The sequence below is a fragment of the Corvus kubaryi genome, unplaced genomic scaffold (assembly GCF_017639235.1).
Source record: "Corvus kubaryi isolate FWS band 111438036 unplaced genomic scaffold, C.kubaryi_AGA036_p1.0 37352, whole genome shotgun sequence".
Classification (NCBI taxonomy): domain Eukaryota; kingdom Metazoa; phylum Chordata; class Aves; order Passeriformes; family Corvidae; genus Corvus; species Corvus kubaryi.
Genome location: NW_024581114.1, coordinates 76217 through 95470, shown reverse-complemented (window position 1 = coordinate 95470; position 19254 = coordinate 76217). Strand labels below are relative to the sequence as shown.

General features: G+C 60.0%; 3 protein-coding genes across 7 annotated transcripts; 1 reads left to right on the top strand and 2 right to left on the bottom strand.

Moving 5' to 3' along the window:
• Positions 1–586: 586 nt before the first annotated feature.
• RNF207 (ring finger protein 207) lies at positions 587–5834 on the top strand. The gene is made up of 18 exons (XM_042031943.1): positions 587–778; positions 1283–1475; positions 1616–1748; positions 1833–1977; positions 2061–2142; positions 2213–2288; positions 2372–2497; positions 2607–2653; positions 2780–2852; positions 2926–2994; positions 3101–3169; positions 3259–3380; positions 4426–4615; positions 4705–4890; positions 4973–5024; positions 5113–5230; positions 5299–5379; positions 5455–5834. Exons 2-18 carry the CDS (start codon positions 1285–1287, stop codon positions 5615–5617), a joined length of 1923 nt encoding a protein of 640 aa, XP_041887877.1. The 5' UTR covers positions 587–778; positions 1283–1284; the 3' UTR covers positions 5618–5834.
• Positions 5835–6968: 1134 nt separating this feature from the next.
• Positions 6969–10658, bottom strand: ICMT (isoprenylcysteine carboxyl methyltransferase). Its single transcript, XM_042031944.1, has 5 exons — positions 10425–10658; positions 10198–10286; positions 9939–10108; positions 9061–9278; positions 6969–8345 (listed from the first exon to the last, which is right to left on the bottom strand). Exons 1-5 carry the CDS (start codon positions 10644–10646, stop codon positions 8163–8165), a joined length of 882 nt encoding a protein of 293 aa, XP_041887878.1. The 5' UTR covers positions 10647–10658; the 3' UTR covers positions 6969–8162.
• Positions 10659–11301: 643 nt separating this feature from the next.
• Positions 11302–19129, bottom strand: ACOT7 (acyl-CoA thioesterase 7). Of its 5 annotated transcripts, none has more exons than XM_042031941.1 (10): positions 18612–19129; positions 17151–17268; positions 16578–16734; positions 15977–16068; positions 15728–15842; positions 15253–15267; positions 14558–14644; positions 12913–13029; positions 12534–12718; positions 11302–11911 (listed from the first exon to the last, which is right to left on the bottom strand). In XM_042031941.1, exons 1-10 carry the CDS (start codon positions 18896–18898, stop codon positions 11807–11809), a joined length of 1278 nt encoding a protein of 425 aa, XP_041887875.1. In that variant the 5' UTR covers positions 18899–19129; the 3' UTR covers positions 11302–11806. The 5 variants fall into 5 exon arrangements, with proteins under 5 accessions (XP_041887875.1, XP_041887872.1, XP_041887874.1 ...); XM_042031938.1 differs by lacking the exon at positions 18612–19129 and adding an exon at positions 17930–18036; XM_042031940.1 differs by lacking the exon at positions 18612–19129 and adding an exon at positions 17359–17503.
• Positions 19130–19254: the final 125 nt, after the last annotated feature.

Genomic DNA, 19254 nt, shown 5'->3' with positions numbered 1-19254 from the left:
TCACTGTGCCCGGAGTGACCCCCTGGCACCCCGGAGATCCTCACTGTGCCCGGAGTGACCCCCTGGCACCCCGGGGCTCCTCAGTGTTCCCGGAGTGACCCCCTGGCACCCCAGGGCTCCTCAGTGTGCCCAGACTGACTCCCACTCCCCGGAAGCTTCACTGTGTGCAGAGTGATCCCCTGGCACCCCGGGGCTCCTCACTGTGTGCAGAGTGACCCCCTGGCACCCCGGGAGCCTCAGTGTGCGCGGAGTGACCCCCTGGCATCCTGGGACTCCTCACTGTGCCCGGAGTCACCCCCTGGCACCCCAGGACTCCTCACTGTTCGCAGAGTGACCCCCTGGCACCCCTCACTGCACATGGGGTGAGCCAGCACCACGGGAAGCCTCGGTACGCACCGAGTGACCCCAGGGCTCTCACTGTGCACAGGGTGACTGACACCCGCGGCCCATGGCTCCTCACTGTGCATAGGGTGACCCCCGCTCCTCCTGCGGGCTATCACCAGGCCATGCATATGGCCATGTCCCCGCAGCCTGGGTGATCCCGTGGCTATGCAGTCCCGTGTCCCCACACGCCGAGGGCCGTCCCTGCCGCAGGGCCCCGAGGAGCGCACGGGGCTATTTTTGGGCCGTGGCGTGGCAGCCGATCGCCAGTGCCAGGGGGCCCCACGTCACAGGGTCGGCCAGGCCCTGCCGCCTCGGCATCGCTCTCATTCCTGCCAGCACACGGTGAGCAGCAGCACAGCTCGGCTCGGATCCCCCGGCCTACAGACAGGGAGAGGTAAAGCCTTCACCTGGCCAGGACACGCCTGTGCCCAGAACGGGGACTCCCGGCATGTGGGGCACCTGACTGCCTTCAGTGCCAGGCTGCCATCGTAGGGCACATGCCTGGGCAGGGCTCACCCCATTGTAGGGAATGCTTCCTCTGGGGGGACACCCTGTCCTGGAGGAACCCCCGGCCCTGTCCTGTGGGATGCTCTGCTGCAGGGGATGCTCCTTTGTTGGGGACAGCCCATCCCAGGGGATACTCCTGCTCTGGGGAACACACACCAGGGGGACAGCTCGCTGCGGGAACTATCCCACCCGGCCCTGCAGCCCTCAGCCTGTGATACCAGGGGAAGGGGCACGCTGGGGGCAGCCTCGTGCCACGCAGCTCATAACCTAAAAATAGTCAGCAGCTCACAGGCCCTGGGGCTGGATTAGTCCTTTCTGTGGCAGCCACAGTGCTCGCACAAACTGGTGCCACACGGGGTCTCTGGGCACAGTGCTTGGCTCTCAACCCCAGAGATGGCGGGCGGCATTTTCTCCCCACTGGGGAGCTGCTCGGAGCTGGAGAAGGCCAACTGCCACCCGCTGGTGTGCCTGCTCTGCCACGAGCCCTACCAGCACCCCTGCCTGCTCGACTGCTACCACAACTTCTGCGCCAGCTGCCTGCGAGGCCGCGCCAGCGATGGCCGCCTGCGTTGCCCACTCTGCGGGTAAGGGACAGCCCTGTCTGGGGCACGCCAGGATTAGGGGCACAGCACAGGGCTGGAAGCTTGGCACAGCACTGCTCCCTGCATCCCCAAAACTGGCCTGGGTGGGTGTTCCTATTCTTGTCCCCATCCCATCCCTGCAGGCACCCCTCAGTGGTGAGGGGAGGCACGGGGCTGCCCCCCGTGGACCGGCTCCTGCAGTTCCTGGTGGACAGCTCAGCCGACAGCGAGGAGGACGTGCAGTGTGCCAACTGTGACCGGTGCTGCACCAAGGCGGTGAGGGCAGCGGGGTGAACAGGCGGGTGGGCAGAGCTCCCCTGCCAGGGCCATGCCTGCCACCAGCTGTGTCCCCTCACACAGGAGCTGGACACCATGTACTTCTGCAACACCTGTGGGCAGCCCCTCTGTGCCCCGTGCCGTGAGGAGACCCACCGTGCCAGGATGTTCGCCCGCCACGAGATCGTCTCCCTCTCCAAGCGCACCAAAGACATCCACAAGAAGTGCCGTGAGTGCCATGCCAGGCTGCCCCATGCCATGCTATGCTGCACTGCGCCATGCCAGGCTATGCCATGTCCCTGTTCCCTGCAGCGCTGCACGAGGAGCCCTACATCATGTTCTCCACTGAGAAGAAGTCCATGCTCTGCATCAACTGCTTCAGGGACATGCAGGGGTGAGTAGCCCCAGCCCCCTCCTTGCTGTGTGCCCCATCCTGTGCTTTGCCTTGATGTCTGTGCCTGCAGGGAGAGCCGGGCACACTGCATCGACATTGAGACGGCGTACATGCAGGGCTGCCAGCGGCTGGACCAGGCAGTGATGGTGGGCAGGGCTGGGGGGTGGGGGGGTGGTGTGGAGGTGCAGTGCTGTCTCCCGCGCTGCAGCCACCCCGCCACCCCGGGCAGGCTGTGAAGGAACTGCAGACATCCACGCGCGAGGCCATTGTCCTGCTCAAGGCCATGATCGAGGAGGTTCGCAACAGTGCAAGTGAGGAGGAGGCGGCCATCAACTCCCTCTTCAGCCGCATGCAGGTGCGAGGCAGCCACCTGCACATCAAGCCTTGTGCCTGCGGGACAGTGCTGGGGCAGTGGGAAGGGACTGGGGTGGCTGCAGGACACAGGGCAGCTGTGCCATTTGCAGGAGCAGCTCTCAGAGAGGAAGAAGACACTCCTGAAAGCTGTGCAGAGGTGAGGGACCACGGGCTGAGCCCTGTCCCAGGGCTGTCCCTGCTTCCCAAGGTGTTTTGGGATGCCTGGGGCTGGATGGCTCCCTGGGATCCTGCAAAGGCTGTGCCATGCTCTGCTCTGCTGCAGCCAGCACGAGGAAAAGGAGAAGGCATTCAAGGAGCAGCTCGCCCACCTTGCCTCCCTGCTGCCCACACTGCAGGTAGGGCCTCACACCAGGCAAGGACATCCTGACACCAAAGCCAGGCAGTGACAGACCCCCTCCACACACACAGGTCCATCTGGTGACCTGCTCGGCCTTCCTGAGCTCTGCCAACAAAGCCGAGTTCCTGGACCTGGGCTATGTGAGTGTTGACAGCACTGCAGGGTGGTCGGAGCATCCTGCAGCAGTGCTGAGTTCATGGGCAAGGTGCCGGGCACCCCTCACCACGCTTCATTGCTGCCTTTCAGCAACTGATGGAGAGGCTGCAGAGGATTGTCAAGCTGCCGCACCGCCTGCGGCCGGCCCAGACCAGCAAGGTAGAGCCCTGCCTGCAGTGCCTGTGGGCAGTGCCAGCTGCCAGCTCTGCCCCAGCCCCAGCCACAACTCTCCTCTCTTGCCCCCCCAGATCAACAGCGAGTACCGGGCAGAGTTTGCCCGCTGCCTGGAGCCCCTCCTGATGCTCAGCCCCCGCCGCTCCGTGGTGGGCAGCGCTGGCGGCATCGGTCCTGGCATCACCGGCACGAACATGTGAGGTGCTAGGATCACACCCAGGGCACATGTGCTACTGTGTCCCCTGCCACGTGCCACACTGCACAGCCCCCTCAGCATCTCGCCATGCCAAGCTTGCCCCTGCTGCTGCCCTTGAGCCTGTCACCTCAGTAGTGGTACCAGGACAGCACAGGCACAGCTGCACTGATGAACAACAGGCTTCAAGTGACACTTCTGGGAAGTGGGGTGGGTGGCTGCGGGGCGGGCAGCAGCAGGGCTGGCACCCAGGGGCCTGATTGAGCCTCACTCTGTTCCCCAGCCCAGCCCCTGCCACGGTCCCTGGAGGGCTCTGCCCCCCTCTCATGGGTGCTCCACCTGGGCCAGCTCCTGCTCGCCCACATGCCCGTGATGCTGCAGCCTCTTTGCCCGCCACTATTTTTATCAGAATTTCAGGGAAGTGCTCGGCCATTCTTCACCCAGGATATATTTAGGCCTATTGATGTCACGGCAGCACCAGCCCTGCCAGGCCCTCCTGGCCAGAGAGGACAAACAGGCACTGCCGCCCCATGGGGACCGCTCCTCGCCCCCAGCCAGGCTTGGCACTGCAAGGTGGCTGAGCTCCTGGGGGCTGCTGGCCCCAGCACAGGCAGGGGGAGCACAGCGCTGCACGGTAGGACCAATGGTGGTGGTGGTGGTTAGCATGGGGAGACCATGGGATGGGGGGAAACACGGGCAGTAGGGCCTGCCAAGGGGCCAGGAGATACCAGCAGTGAGGGAGCGAGCTGTATCCCGCCCTTTACTAACTGGAGGGTGCCGAGCTCAGCTCTTGGCTTCTCACTGCTGCAGCTGATTCCAAAGCTGCAGGAATCAGGAGAGCAGCCCACAGAAATTTAATTTTTGGGGCAACAGAAGGCACCTCTGACTGAACCTCTGTGCTCGGGTAAGGGAAGGGACATGTGGGACTGGCGCATCCCCAGGCTCACCGGAGCCAAGGGGCAGTGGGGCTGAGCTGGCGGCATGGTCCCTAGCACCTCACCCCCACTGCTGCTCACCTGCAGCATTTCACTGTCGCCTCTCCATGCAGGCTCCCCGGTGGCCAATGCTCCAAGACCCTCATGGTGCCCAGCTGTCCCCCCACCAGTGATAAAATGTCCACTGGCCCCATGGTGAAGAAGCCAACGATGCACCGGTACATCAGCACCAAGGTGCTGCTGGCCGAGGGGCATGAGACCCCCTTTGCCGAGCACTGCCGCAACTACGAGAACACCTACCGGGTAGGGAGCGTGGGTCAAAGTGGGATGGGGCGGGACACGATGGGCCAGGTTGGTGCTGCTCACATGGCTGTGCCCCCCGGTCCCCACAGATGCTGCAGATGGAGATCCAGGGTCTGAAGGACCAGGTGCAGGAACTGCACCGTGACCTCACCAAGCACCACTCACTCATCAAGTCGGAGATCATGAGCGAGATCCTGCAGAAGTCGCTGCAGATGGACGTGCAGATCGCAGCTCACTACTCCGCCGTGGAGATGATGCGCAGCGTCTTTGAGGAGGTACAGCTGGCACATGCTGGCGGAGCAGGGCCCCTCTGTGCCATACTGCCACACACTGCCCGTCTCCCTCTCCTCCTTCCAGGTTTGGGAGGAGACCTACCAGCGGGTAGCAAATGAGCAGGAGATCTATGAAGGTACTCGTGACCCCGCGCTCCCTCCCCATGCCCCCTGTGCCTGCACTGTGAGGGTGGCTGTGCCCCAGCCCACTCCTCCTGCCCCCAGCCCAGCTCCACGACTTGCTGCAGCTGCGGCAGGAGAACAGCTGCCTGAGCACCATCACCAAGCAAATCGCACCCTACGTCCGCTCCATCGCCAAAGTGAAGGAGCGGCTGGAGCCTAGGTGAGGAGTGCAGGGGCTTTCAGGGCCAAGGGGGATGTAGCTCATGGCTCACACCTGTCCCACCACAGGCTGCAGGAGCCCCAGGAGCCCAAAGAAGAACAGGCCCAGATGCTGCTCAAGATCTGTGACGACAATGAAATGCTGCCAAGGTAGGTGACAACAAGTACCTGAATGCCAAGCTCCTCCCATGCCCTTTCCCAGACATTGACCCTTCCCTTCTCCAGGGATGCCTCGCCTGGCAGCAACAAGGGGGCTTCAGCCAGCCCCAGGGAGGGCTTCATGCCCAGGGACACCCCTGGAGACCCCTCCCCAAAAAACAAAGACTGCTGCAGGGGCCAGCAGAAGAGTGGAGCAGAGAGTGCTGCCCCTAAAGAGCCAGCACCGTAGAGCCCAGTGCCAGGCATGTGGCAGAGCTGCTGGGCAGAGCTGTGCCCCAGTCACTGAGCAGCTCCTCTCACCCTGTGCCATGAGCCAAGGCAGGAAACAGCCTGGGCAGCCACGTCTGCAGCACATACAAAGACCTCAGGTGGACTTGCTCCTGAAAAACTGTCTTTGTGCTCTCCCTTGCAAGTGTCAGAGTGAAATAAAAGGGTGCAGTTGTCCATGTCTGCGTGGTTCTGCAGTGCTGACAAAAGGGATCTGCTGGCTCAGGGTGCCTAGCTGCTCCTAAATCCACAACATCTGCAAATTATGGCGAAAAGTAACAACCCCCGGTGCAGGGCAGAGCCAGGGGTACATGGCCGGGTGTTGGAGCATCCTGTGAAGTGCCGGGCAGCAACACAGCAATGTGGGCTGGGTGCCAGGAACAGCTGCTCCAGAGGTTCCCTGCACACCTGGGCTAGCTAAGAACTCACCAATCACTGCAGCACAGAGGGCAGGGTTTCATGGATTACTCCAGCTTTTCCCTAAAGCTTCACATGCCTTCCCCACACCCAGTAAGCTGCTGCCTCCTCACAGAGCTTCTGGTTACAGGGTTTGGGAAAAGGAAAGGTTAAGAGAAGCTGCTGGTCTCAAAAGCGCCAAGAGACGCTGAAGGTTTTGCTCAGGACGAAGTTTACCCCTTCCTTTCGGTGCCAACGCAGCCTGCTTGGACAGAGTCTACACAGCTGGAACTGGCACTTGTGGAATTAGGATCATAGTGCATTTACTATGAAGAATAATCTGGGAATGAGGCTTTGTTTCTGTTGTCAGCACATCAAACTCAAGTGACAACTGCTTGTTTCAAAGTTCCTCTGATCAAGGGCACAGCAGGAACATTACTGCCTACAAAAAAATTAGTTACAGGTTAACCTGCCCGAGGCACCACTGGCTGCAACATCAGATTGAGCTTCCCTGAGACACGAACAGCCCAAGCAGGAGCCTCTGAGTGCCCAGCACAGATCAGCACTCTCCAGCTGGTGTGTTTTCACCTTTGTTCTTTTCTCCCAAGCCAAAAACGCGCTCAGCAAAGGACAAGTCACCAGCAAGGGCATCAGGCAGATCCTCTGTGATCAAGCAAACCCAGTGCAGGATGAACTCTGCATCAGTTTGGATGAAAGGAGAAATGGAGGTTCGGGATTAGGGTTAAGGTCAGGGTCAGGCTCATCCCTGTGGCTGCACAGCCCCACAAGTCACTGAGTCAAAATCGTGCCTCAATGCAGCACTGGAGTGTTCTGAGACCCCACCAGGAATTATAAAGGATTCCAGTTTCCATGATGGCATCAGTACCGAGAGAGACCTTCAAATAACCAGACAAAAGTTTGCAATGTTTTCTCATGGTTTTTTTTTATAAAAAAAGAAAACCTAAACCCAAACCCAAGCCATTCTCACCAAGTGCCCCTTCCTGAGCCGTACCGCAGCACCTTCCCCATGGAACACCACAAGCTCCAAGCATGAACTGACAAGCAACTCATTTCCATTCCAGCAAGGAAGAATAATGTAGAACTCAAGAAAACAGTGAACCTCTTTGGTATATAACAACAAAGTTATATCACACAGCTCAGTGGGAACCATTTCCAAATGGTCACTACAAAAGAGCGTTAGCTAGCCCAACTCTTCTACTGGTTGGAGATTTCCCTAAAAGCATCTCCTATTTGCCCTGACATCACAGCTTTTGCCCAAAAGAGCAGGGGAGGATCTCAGGGACTAAAGCCCTTAGCAAGCCTGGCAGCTGTGGTTCTTTCACAACCCAAAATCCTGGGATCTCTGCAAGACAGAGGCAGCCTGGCAGGATAGGAAGCAGCGTGATTTGGAAGCAGGAAGAAGGAACAGAGGTGGCAGCGGGAGGCAGCAGTTGGAGCAGTGACACTGCATCCGCAGCAGCATCCGAGGGAGGAGGAGCGGACCCAGAGGCGCTCGGATCCAGCGGTACAAGGGGAGCAGCAGAACCCTCCCTGCAGACCCCAAGGCCTAGAGAGAGCCAAGCGGTGTCATACTGCAGGTACTCTGGTGCTCCGAGGGCAGGCAGAGCCAGAGGCTGCTCCCACGGCCGCTCCAGCTCCAGCTCAAGGAGTTGGGCCTGAGCAGATTAAAGCTGTGTCACCAGGCTCACGAGGTCAGAAAGCTTTAAAATCGAATTACGCAACAGGAACAATCTGCTGCCCAGCACCTTCCCCACCCAGGAGGGCAGTGCCATTTTCTGGTAGAATCAGTTCCAGAGGCATTTCAAGACAATTCAGCTGCTGCAGGCAGTAGGATTCATTCTCTTTAGGGTTGCTACAGGCTAAGTTATCTGGAAGATCCCTGAATGTGCAACGAAGGACTGATCTCAAGGAGGAGGAACAAGCTTCTGATCTGTGAGTGACCCAGCAGGCTGCCCAACGCCGCAGCCCTCCACCAGCTCCTCCAGGGTGGCCGGGAAATACCAACAGGCACCTCCCAATGCCAGTACCACACAGGCACTGGGCGCAGCAGGAGCTGGGAATTTGCTCAGCCAGTCTGGTTTTCGCCCATGTTACAGTTCCAATTTGACTCCTTTAATGAAAGGGAGACCTGACGGCACCTTCCTTTTGTACTCCAGGTACTCTTCTCCAAAGAAGTGAATGAGTGTGATCTCCTCCTCCTCGATCCGCTCCCTGAAGAAGCGCCAGGATGCCAGTGCGTAGCCCACCACACAGATGGGATTGCAGAGCAACACCTGCAACAGATGCTGCTGGTGAGCGTCCCCTCGAGAATCCAAGGCTGCCCCAGCCCCACAGCTCATCCCCCTCCAGTAACATTGACACAGAAAAAGAAAAGATCCCAACGCTCCCTGTGAAACTTCATTAGTAGTTTCTCCCCAGAATGAAGAAAGCAGCGCGCAGGCAGCACTGGCTCCACCCAGCTCTCAAAAGCTCCATGTGCCACGCTTATGGACTCTCTCCAGAGAAATACAATGCAATGCCAACCCCCACCCAGCTACAAGAACACACAGCTCAGCCGCAGCTGGCCAGAGCTGACCCCCTAGTCAGGGAGTTTCCTTGCCCTCCAGCACAGGACTGGTGTTTGGAAGGAGCCAGGTTGAGTCTGATCACTCATGAAAGGCACTTTCACCACAGGGATACAGAAAACTCTGGACACCAGCTTTAGACCAGCAGCAAATCACACCCCAAGCCTCCGAGGAGATTCTGGCTCAAACTCTGTCTCCACCACCTCTCCTTACAGCACAGAGAAAACTAAGGCAACAGGATCTTCCCAAAGATCAGATGGGGCAGAACGCTCAGGCATTCCTGATTTCCTGTGTGCCAGTGGGAGGCAGCAGAATCCATGCCCAGGCCATAGAGTGCTGTCTGCACTCCATCACAGCGCCGGCAGCACTGAGAGCAAAGACTAGGGTCATGACACAAAGTATCTGAGCACGTTGGATACAGTACCTGTGTTCCAATACTCCAGTAAAACCATCCCACGTAGGACGGGTGCCGGAACCACCCATACACCCCACTTGTCACCAAAGTGTGGGTGTCAGATTTCTCGTTCTGAACGATGTGGTTGAAGTTGGAGCCGGCCGTAAGCATGGCCGCCTTCCTCAGGCAGTCCCCGAAGATTACCATCAGCAGCCCCACGGTGCTCAGCCAGGTGATCTGCTTCAGCTCTGCATGGACAGGGAGGGGCACAATGGGTTTGCACAGGTCTCGAGGGGGTGCAGGGGGCTGCTGGGCGAGTGGGCTTTGCCCCCCATCTCAAAGCAAAATGTGTGACGGCAGCAGCCATGCGCTGCCATTCCACACCAAACAGATAAAACCAGCAGCTCCTGCCTGGTGTTAGCACGATTAGCCCATAGGGCCCAGCCACAGGGGCTGAGCAAAGCCAGCACGAAGCATAGCCAAGGATATGCTCAGGCTGCTACAAAACAAGAGTGGGGAACAGCTTCCCTCTCTCAAGAATGAACAGAAGAGCACAGCCAGTTTGCCCCAGACTGGGCAAACAGCAACAGATTTTGATGACTTGATTTTATCCCTGTCAAAAGATGACACCCAGGTGTACCTGACGCGTCATTCCTGTACCACCAAGGCAGGAAAGGGCTGAAGATCTGCTGGCACAGCATATCAGAGTGGGGGGGGGCTCCCCCCTGCCCTCCCTAGATCCAACCCAAGAGGCTTTGAGCACAGAGGGATTATGACCATGGCAAAGCTGCTGCAAGGCTGTCACGGGGCAGCAAGCTGAGGGTCACCTGCACTTTGCTATCAGAGAGATGGACCCCAGGCGAGCCATGTGCAGCTGGGCAGAGTCAGGGAGGGACAGGGTGGCCGACCTGGGAAGAAGAGCTTCTCCAGCGTGAACTCCACCCAGGAGGAGAGGGCAGCCAGGTTGTACTCGAAACTGTGGTTGAGTAGGAAGGAGTCCAGCGAGAGGCTGCGCGGGTTATTGATGGCTGTCACCAGATACTCCGAGTAGTGAAAGAGGGAGAGGGAGCACATGTACCTGCGGCGGGAGGAAAGGAGAGCAGGTTTAATAGAGCGGGGGGCACGACGCCCGCCCGGCGGCCCGGCCCGGCCCGGCCCCGCCCTTACCATCCGAAGTGGCGCCAGGCGGAGCGGCCGGCGCTCAGCAGCAGCCCGCAGCCGAAGGCGAAGCCCAGGAAGCAGGCCCGGACGGCGATCTGCAAGCACAGGGAGGGGAGAACACGCTGCCACCGCCACTCCGCGGGCCCGGGGTATCCCGACCGCCGCACCCCGGGCCCGGGACCGTTGTCCACAGCCGCATTTCACCCCGCCGCCCGCCGGGGCCACCCCCGTACCTTGTAGAGCGGCCGCGGGTAGAGGAGCAGCAGTGCCGCGTTCACGCCCGCCACGTGCAAGGCGAGAGCTAGGCGGCCGCGCAGGCCGGGACCGGCCAGCAGGGCGGGGGACGAGCCGAGTAGCAGCGGCAGGGCCGCTACCGAGGCGCCGAGCAGGAAGGAGCAAAGGCTGGCGCGGCCCTCCCGGCCCAGCCTCCCCCTCCGCGCCGCCGCCGCCATCATGGCGGCCCCGCCCCGCCCGCGTCGCCCGGGAAACGGCCCCGCCGCTCTCGCGAGAGCCCCGCCCCGCGCAGCCGCGGTAGCAGAGGAGCGGCGCCGTTCTCGCGAGAGTTGCGCGGCGGGTGCCGTGGGGCCGGCTCGGGCCGTAGCCGCCGGGGCCGCTTTCGGTCACGGAGCCGTCGGGGTTGGCAACCTTTGCGACCGTCCTGTCCCACCGCCCGCCCGGCACCGCCACCGCCAGCGTCACCCCTAAACCACACCACCCAGCGGCAGGTGCAGGCGCTCCTGAAGAGCTCCAGGCGTGCTGGCCTGCACCACCTTCCTGCTGCTTAAGCACCTGAACAGGGAAAACATTTTCTATTATCTGTCCTGAATTTCCATTCTTGCAGCCTAAGGCCATTAATCCTTGTCCTCTCACTGCAGGCACGGCAGAAGAAACCAGGCCTCACCTCACTACAACCTCCTGTCAGGTAGTTTATTGTTTACTATCTCACACCCGGAACCCATTCCAGCAGGAACTGCTCTGGGGGTGCCGCTCAAACAGCCAGACTTCCTTAAAAACACGATCGGGAGAGCCCGGCGCCACTTGGGGAGCATGGGCGGATCTGGGGGAGGGAGAAAAAGCACAATTGTTTGAAATAAAGGTGTCAGCCTTTCATTCCAGTCAATGAAACAGACTTTATTTATGCCACAGGATTCCTTAAATAACTTAGATGTGCACAGAGAACTACCTAGAGATGTCACAGACATTCAGTGCGGCCCTGGCGCGGCACGACACGTACAAAAGCTTTGGTGTGCATGGTAGGACAAACCAGCGAGTCGCACACAGCAGCACAAAGACTCACGGCCTCACACGCCCCTCAAGCCACCACACGCCTCCGTCCTGGCTCTGACACAGGCAGGAGCGTCACCAACGGGATCAAACAATGACAACAGCTCTGGAGGCGGATGGCAAGTGCCTGGGAAGACTCCTGGAGGCTTTCAGGGAGCTTCAGCCACCCTGAAGCACAAGGTCTACGGTGCTGAGCCCATCAGCAGCAAAGCAGCGACGGCGGCAGCAGGCTGGGGCGGGCAGAGGCATGGGGCTGGCGCAGACTGGACACAAAATGAATGGGAACAACCTGGATGTTCGGCGGGCACTGGTGGCGAGGGTGCCGGACAGGTCACTGCTGGGCAGCCTCCTGCATCTGCGCCTGCCGCTTGGCTTTGGTCTGCAGGTACCTGCCCTTCCCTTCCTCGAAGCGACGCTTCTCATCCTCTGTCTCCGTCTGAGGCCACAGAACAAATGCAAAGCCGAGGCATCAGTGTGCTGCGAGTGTGTGCAGGAGGGAAACGCACCTCCCCTCACAGAGGGGGAAGCTGCCCTCTGTCAAACACACAACATGACTGCCAGTGTGCTCCTGCATCGAGCAGGAGACCTGTGCCACATCAAATATTAACCAACAAACAGCCCCAGTCAGGAGCGCCACATCAGCAAAGCCCTGCCAGGATTAGGGGAGCTAAAATAGGCAGGAGGCTGGAATAGGGATACCACGGGGAGCAGAAATTAGGGATGTGGGGGGTTCCATTGCCACTCAGGGTCCCCAGGTGCAGGGCCCGCATGCAGCCTGTCCTCAACCATGAGAAAGGAGAAAATCCCCAACCTCCCCATCAGCAATTTTCAAAAGAAATAAAAAATAAAACCAAACCAAACAAACCCAAAACAATAACAAAAACAAACATAAACCCCTGCAGCCTGCCCTGGAAAGTCTCATTCGTGCTCATATTTTTCTGCTGAGTAATTCAAGGGAAGAGGATTTCTTGGACAAAAAGGCCAGCTGGGCTCTGCCCCAGGAGGAGCAGGAGAGGTGATGGCTCTGCTGGCTCCAGTCCAGAGAGAAAAGCTCTTACCAGCAGCTGCGGGACGGGCAGGGGCTTCCCCTCCTTGCTCAGGGACACATAGGTGAAGAAGGCGCTGACAGCACGGTACCGCTCCCGAGGCTCATCCACAAACGGGTCAGCATCAACAAAGACTTCTATTTCCATGGATTTATTGCTTGTGAATGTCATGCGTCCTGAGACAGTGATGACGCAGCCTGTGAAGCAGAGAGGAGCTGGTGAAGGGAGCAAGGGGTCCCGCATGTTTTATGCTTAAGCTGTGTCTTAAGCGGAGCACGGGACAAACCAAACAGGGATTAAAATTCTCTGCCAGCATGTCCTGAGCGCACACCCAAGGGAGCCAGGGTGTGGCAACACAGAAGACCGCTGTGCCTGCCACCACCCTTGGTACCTTTTTTGATCTTCTCATGGAAGTTGATGGCATCCACTGAGGCAGTGACGATGTTGGTCTTGCAGTGGCGGGCAGCCACGATGCCAGCAACTTCATCCATGAGCTTCATGGTGACACCTGTGAGGGGAAGGAGAGGGTCCTGTCTCAGGGAAATCAGTGGGATTTGGGGAAAACCACACAAAAGTCAGTAAGGCCTTAGCATGGACAAAGCTATGCTGAGGAATTGGACCGGAGACTGAGTCCCAACTTCAGGAAAACCCAGTACCAGCACAAGGATTCCTGTCAGTGCCACAGCGACATCCTCACAGACCTGTGATTAAGATTTCGGTCAGCTCTGTCTCTCTCAAATTTCTCTGAGCAAACCTCACCCTTGCAAGGCAATATCAGTCCCTGTCAGAGACTGAAACAGTTCATGCCTCAAACATTGATATAAAGTTTTAAAGAAGCTGCAGCTACAGAAACCTCACTGAAGAACTTTGGACTGTAAGTCGAACTGCTGATTAGATAAAAGGAAACCCATTGTTCAGTCACCTCGGGCTGAGGGAAAGGTATGCATCCACAATAGGCCAAAGCCTCCAGCTGAGTTTGGGGTGGGGGGAGGGGAGAGCACAGCTCACAGAAGCCAGGTTTACACAGACTCCCCCCAACTGGGGTGGGAGGAGGAGATTTTGGGTGCATGGTGCAACCTCTGGTGAGAGGCAATAAACACCCATCCTCTGATTACACAAACCGGCCCAGCTGTGGAACCCCCAACCCCACAGGGCACATCCACGGGACATTCACGTGAGAGGCTTGGCCTCACAGGACTGCATGCGATGCAACAAGACCCAGAGTCTGCTGTGAGAGACTGCCCCCCATGCCTGGACATGCCTACCTAGCCTGAGCATATATACCCATGGGATTCTATGCTTTCTGGGGGGACCTTCACCACCAAGACGACCAGCTGGAGAGGATCAATGAACATAGCTGGGATCCACAGAGTGGTGATATTTTCCTTATTCTGTCCCTGTCACTCTTTCTGTCCCCCCACCTATTTTCTACTTCTTTCTATCCTTCTTTCTCTCTCATATTTACCATCAAATAAAACCCTTACTATTGTCACTGGCATATGGTCTCGTTTGCACCTTAATTCAGGCAGAGGCATTCCTAAGAACCTTAAAACTGGATCGTAACAGTCCCACAAACCTCCAAACAGCTCTGAGCCATGTTGGTTGTTTTTTAATGGACATAATTAGGTGTGTGTTATCCCAGCCCTCAGAAAACACACCTCTCCCTAGGCTTACACCACACGTGCCGGCCCTGCAGGTGATGGGCACTGCCCGCCAAGAGGAAATGACTTCAGCTAATTGCAGCCACACGCTGGGTGTTTGTACTCCGGGATTTGCAATCTCAGAGGCAATGACAAAACTGTAGGATTTACAGGTCGAGTGCATGAGTTTTTGGGGCACAGAAAAAGATGAAGCTTTCATCTCAGCTGAAGCAACTCTGGCCCTGACAGTCAAGGCAAAGGGGCCTGTGTGCCTCCAGAGGCAGAGCCCACCAAAAACACTGAGCCTACCAAAAACACTCTCCTACCACACTTTGCTCCATGGAAAAGCCACCTGGACCTGCCACCCAGCTGCTGTGCAGGGCAGTGCTCACTCACCTCCGTGCACAAAGCCCAGCAGCGTGCAGTCCGACGGGCCCACCAGGTGGATCAGGCTGGACTGGCTGTAGCCAACAGTGTGTGGCTCTGGTTAGAGAGCAAAGCAAGGTGAGAACTGCTCAGCTGGCACCCATACACCCCCGTATACTCCCATCTAAAGTTGTCCAAAGGAAGAAAATATGGAGCTGGCTTGTACAAAGCTGAACTATTTTGAAACCAGTGGTTAAACCAGGCTGGAGAAGTTCCAAGAGCAGAGCAGAGACTGTTCACCACCTGATGGGTTGCTGCCTCCCTCTAATCCCCACCCATCCACTTTATTCTAGCTCAGCTCATTTCTTTCTTTTCAAGCTTTCAAAGAGCATGAAAGCAAACAGGAGCGAACTGGGTCACACGGCTGTCTGCTTCCCCCTCAGCTGAACCTGCCAAACCCTGCTGCACAGAGCCCTGTTCTCCCCTTGGTGGGAAGACCGTCACCTTCATCCCCCCCAACCCTGGCACATAATGGTGACCCCTGTCCCACCACAACCTCCAGGTGACAGAAGTCACACCCCCGAACTCCCAGCAGAGGAAATCCTCTCTCAGAAGTGGCTGTGTTTTCTATCTAATGGGAGGTGTTAAAGAAGCTCAGAGGAGGGAAAAGCAGCCAAGTCCCACTCAGGGTGACCACCCATGCAGCAGTGCCCACCAAGCCTTACCTTTTGTCTGCCTATCTGTGAGCAGGGAGGACAGAGGGGAAAAAAGCATTTGAGCAACTTTCATCCCCCATCACCTCCCCCAACATTCCCCACGTGCCACCTCTCCACCTCTGCCTGAAGACCCCAGCCAGGCCTAGAGGCCACCTTTGCCCAGCACTTGCCTTTACCCCTTGCTGAGCAAAACCACCTCTAGCTGCACACAAGCACACAAGGGATGCAAGGAGTGTTACAGGAACCGGGTTTTGGAGAGGAGATCTCACCCACCAGCCCCTGCAGGGCATTACAGGTATCCATTCAGCTCCCCTTCCACTCACACACTGTGGCTCCAAAATCCCGTCCCCATCCCTGGTGTGGTGTTTCAGAACGCACACTTGCAGCTACAGGGCCCTGGGGATGGCTGGAGTTGCCCTGGGGACCAGTATGGCCTCCCAGTACTGCTGGGCAATTTGGATTGGCTACACACTGCCCGTGTTACCTGGGTTGATGACAGGTAAGATCACATCACCATTTCTCTGCTTAGTTTCCAGCCGATCCAGCTTTTGCTCCTCATAACGCTTCTTCCCCTCGTCCTCCTGCTCCTTTCTCGCATACTGGAATAGAAGGCTGGTAAGAAGGGGATTGGCAAAGCCACTGGCACAGCTGGGAGTGCCAGCAGGGCCAGGTTAGTGCCATTCCCCAGAGAGGACAAGTTCCAGTTTTGAGGGACCCAAGCGAGCTGTCCTACCTGGATGGGGGGAACCTCAAGGACCTTATTCACATTCTTCAGGGACAGTGGCACATACCACAGTGTCGCCTTGTTCGTCACCTTCTTTGCCCCTGGAGGAGAAGGGGGCAGCAGGTGATGTTGCCAAGGCCAGCGGTGCTGTACCTGCCATCGGTCTGGGGTCGGGCACACACCAGCAATGCCACTGGCATCGGTGGCCCCTTGCCCTGCTGGCTGCTGCCAGGCTATAGCTTGCAGCAGATGCGATAATGCACTTTTGGGAAGGTGTCCCAGCAAGCGGAACTGGTTGTCACAGCAACAGCAGGAAAAGGGACTTTTTCAGGCCAAAGAAAGCCACAGGCAGCAAATCAGGCAGGAAGAGCTACCAGCAGATTTTGCTGTTCTTCACTACAATGGAGCCATAAACCCCAGGGAGCCTGCCTGGCCTCCCCCCTCAGCACCAGCCCTCCCTGCACCCCCAGCTCTGTCAATAAACACGCTAGTTCTCCCCTCTTCTGAATGCTGCCAGTGACAGAGCAGAGGATGGGGTCACTGCTGCGAGCTCGCAGCTTAACACCATTATTCCTGGAGTTTTGGAACACAGCCTCCAGCAGCCACCCACCTGTTAAAATGTTTTCAGACATCACGTTGACCTGAACCTCCACAGAGTGCCGGGAGGTGTAGGTGATCTCAGCACTGACGTTGGCCACCTCGCCGATGCACATGGGCGAGAGGAAGTCCGTCCGCTCCACCCGTGCCAGTGCAGCCACACAGGGCTCCTGGGGAGGGTGAGACAGCCAAAGTACTGATCACAGCCACGCCACGCAGGACCACAGCTGGCGGCTCCCTGAGACCAGCCAAACCGGCCATGCCATGTGCGGCTCCGATTCTTCAACCGCCACCTTATCAGCCACTGGCCACGCTTCCTTCCCCATCTGTAACCAACACCAGCATTGCCCCGACTCGCCTTTCTCGGGAGTTAAAACATTTACAGCAATAATGAGCAATAATGTCTCTGCTGGTAAACCACAATTTCAGCAGAATGCTTCTAGCTACTGGGACCGTGCCCCAGCTGCAGCCAGAGACACCAGTGGTTTGCATGCAGGAGCAAACAAACACTCCCAGTGCGGGACTCCTGCTGCCCCTGAGATGCGGTGGGGGGCCAAGGCTGGCAGGCACTCTGGCACCTACTCACCCCGGCCTGGGAGTTGCAGTGGCGGGTGCTGATGATGGCTCCTGCCTCCTCGATCATCTTCAGGATGGTTCCCCCGTGGACATTCCCCGCGATATTGGCATCATCTGGGCGCATAATCCTGCCGAAGGAGGCACATGAGACCTCACAACCCCTGCCGCGCCCCCAGCCCGGTCCCGGTGCGGCTGCCCGGAGGCAGCGCATCGCCCACCGGCTGAGCTGCCGGGCCACCGCTGCTCGCACGCGGCCTCCTGTGAGCGGCAATGGAAACTGCTCCGAATTACCGCTGGGAGCGGAAGGAAGCAGGGCGCCTCTGCCGGGGCAGCCGGCGCCTCACCGGGGCGGCACCCCGCCGGGCCCCGCTGCGGCACACACCGAACCGGGCACGTGCCGCTGCTCCACGCGGCCTCCCGGCAGCAGCCGCCCTTTCTGCCAACGGCGAATAACGGCCCCGGGCGGAGCTGAGGCAGCGGCTGCTCGCCGGCCCGGACAGGAGCTGCTGTTTCAGGGCGACCGTGCCCGGGAGCCGCGGGGACACAGGCGGGAGAACGGCGGCTGCCCTTCCCGCTCCCAGCCCCCGCAGAACGGAGCACGGGCGCGGCGCTCCTGCGCTCTGCCCGCGGCCGGTGTCACTGGCAGCGTAACCAAGGCGGGCGGTGCCGCCGATGCCGGCAGCAGGGCGGGCAACATCTCGGTTGGAGACCGGCACCCGTCCGCGGCCCCCAGCGCGCCCGCCTCCCTGCCCAGCCCTGCGCGGGCCCCCGGCCGTGACAGGGCCGTACCTGGACACCTGGATGGCGGCTGGGCTCGGGCCCGCGGCCCCCAGCTCCGACATGGCGGCACCGGCGCCCCGCCCGCAGCGGCGCTGCGGCACGGCCGTGCTTGGCCACGCCCCGCCGCGCCCCGGACACGCCCCGGACACCGCCCCGGACACCGCCCCGCCATTGGCGGGCAGCACGCGCCTCGCCCCCGCGCGGGGAGGAGCGCCGGGGCCGCGGGGAGCCGGGGCAGGGGGCGGCTCCGGTGCTGCCCGCGGAGTCGTGTGACCCCACCGGGACTGGGGTCCCTCCGCCGCCCCGGGAGTGCCCTGTCAGCGCGGGGACTCGTGGGAGCCAGGGTCTTCGGGTCGGCACGGGCAGCACTCCCCCCCGCCCGCGTTCCCGGCGCCGTCGGTTCTCTCCGGTTGGGACACAGCTCCCCCGGTCACCCACGGATTTTGGGTCGGGTGGTGGCGACGGTCCCGAGCAGGCAGTGACAACTCGCAGTGGAACGCACGCAGGGTCCGGAGGGGGTCCATGATGCGGCCCGGGGGACCCGGGGGTGCCGGGAGCCGCGGCACTCACGGCTTCGCCGACGGCGAGCTCTCGGCTCTCGTTGATGCGAGAGCGGCGGCGCGTCTCCGTGAGGGACCGGAGGGTCGGCGGGCAGAGGGGCGCGAGGGTTAGGGAATGCCGAAGCTCTCACCTTGCACGGCTCGGCAGAGGCAGCAGGGAGGCGCAGGAGCCGGGGTGCCTGCAGCGCGACGCCCGGCGGGGACATGGTGCTCCCGCGCTCCGGGCCACTACCGGCTTTATGAGCCGCCGGCGGGGCAGGGCGGGAGGACTGGGCCGGGAGGGCGGGGGGCAGGCAGGGAAGGAGGCGGGCAGGGCGGCCTCGCCGCTGTCCTCGGTGCTGATCGAGAGGCACCGCCGCTGACCGCGGTCCTGACTGCGGGGTGGTCCCCGCCTGCCCGCCCACGCCGCCCGCTGCATGTCCCCGTCCCCGCGGTAGCGGTCGCCGCTGCCCGCGCTGCCCACGGACCCGCCGTCGGTTCCCGTGGTGCCGACACCCCGCGGCCGGCTGAGGCGGGGCAGCTGCCCGCCCAGCGCCCCCCGTTCTGCCTGCCCTGCCAGGACCGGCAGCGCACGTCGGGCCGGCCGGAGGAGCCCATCTTTGCCGCGCCTCTCGCGTGGGCGGGCGGCGGGCGGGGACACCCGTGGATCCGCTGCTCAGGGCGGCGGACAGCGGCGCCGGCAGCCGGGCACGGTCCGCTTTGGGGTTCCCCCGGACCTTCACCGGTCCCGGTCCCGGCCGTCACTCGGCCAAGTGCGGCTGCCCAGCTGAGGCC

What these genes read in the sequence shown, in the direction of transcription:
- RNF207 (XM_042031943.1), top strand. Translation starts at nt 1,285, where the DNA reads ATGGCGGGCGGCATTTTCTCCCCACTGGGGAGCTGCTCGGAGCTGGAG. An exon ending in CTGCGTTGCCCACTCTGCGG is followed by an intron (nt 1,476 to 1,615) that starts GTAAGGGACAGC and finishes CCATCCCTGCAG; the next exon opens with GCACCCCTCAGTGGTGAGGG. An exon ending in GGCATCACCGGCACGAACAT is followed by an intron (nt 3,381 to 4,425) that starts GTGAGGTGCTAG and finishes CTCTCCATGCAG; the next exon opens with GCTCCCCGGTGGCCAATGCT.
- ICMT (XM_042031944.1), bottom strand. Translation starts at nt 10,646, where the DNA reads ATGATGGCGGCGGCGGCGCGGAGGGGGAGGCTGGGCCGGGAGGGCCGC. An exon ending in GCCTGGCGCCACTTCGGATG is followed by an intron (nt 10,109 to 10,197) that starts GTAAGGGCGGGG and finishes CTCCCGCCGCAG; the next exon opens with GTACATGTGCTCCCTCTCCC. An exon ending in ACTGGAGTATTGGAACACAG is followed by an intron (nt 8,346 to 9,060) that starts GTACTGTATCCA and finishes CATCTGTTGCAG; the next exon opens with GTGTTGCTCTGCAATCCCAT.
- ACOT7 (XM_042031941.1), bottom strand. Translation starts at nt 18,898, where the DNA reads ATGCAGCGGGCGGCGTGGGCGGGCAGGCGGGGACCACCCCGCAGTCAG. An exon ending in CCTCTGCCGAGCCGTGCAAG is followed by an intron (nt 17,269 to 18,611) that starts GTGAGAGCTTCG and finishes CTCCTTCGGCAG; the next exon opens with GATTATGCGCCCAGATGATG. An exon ending in GCTGGGCTTTGTGCACGGAG is followed by an intron (nt 13,030 to 14,557) that starts GTGAGTGAGCAC and finishes TTCCCCTCACAG; the next exon opens with GTGTCACCATGAAGCTCATG.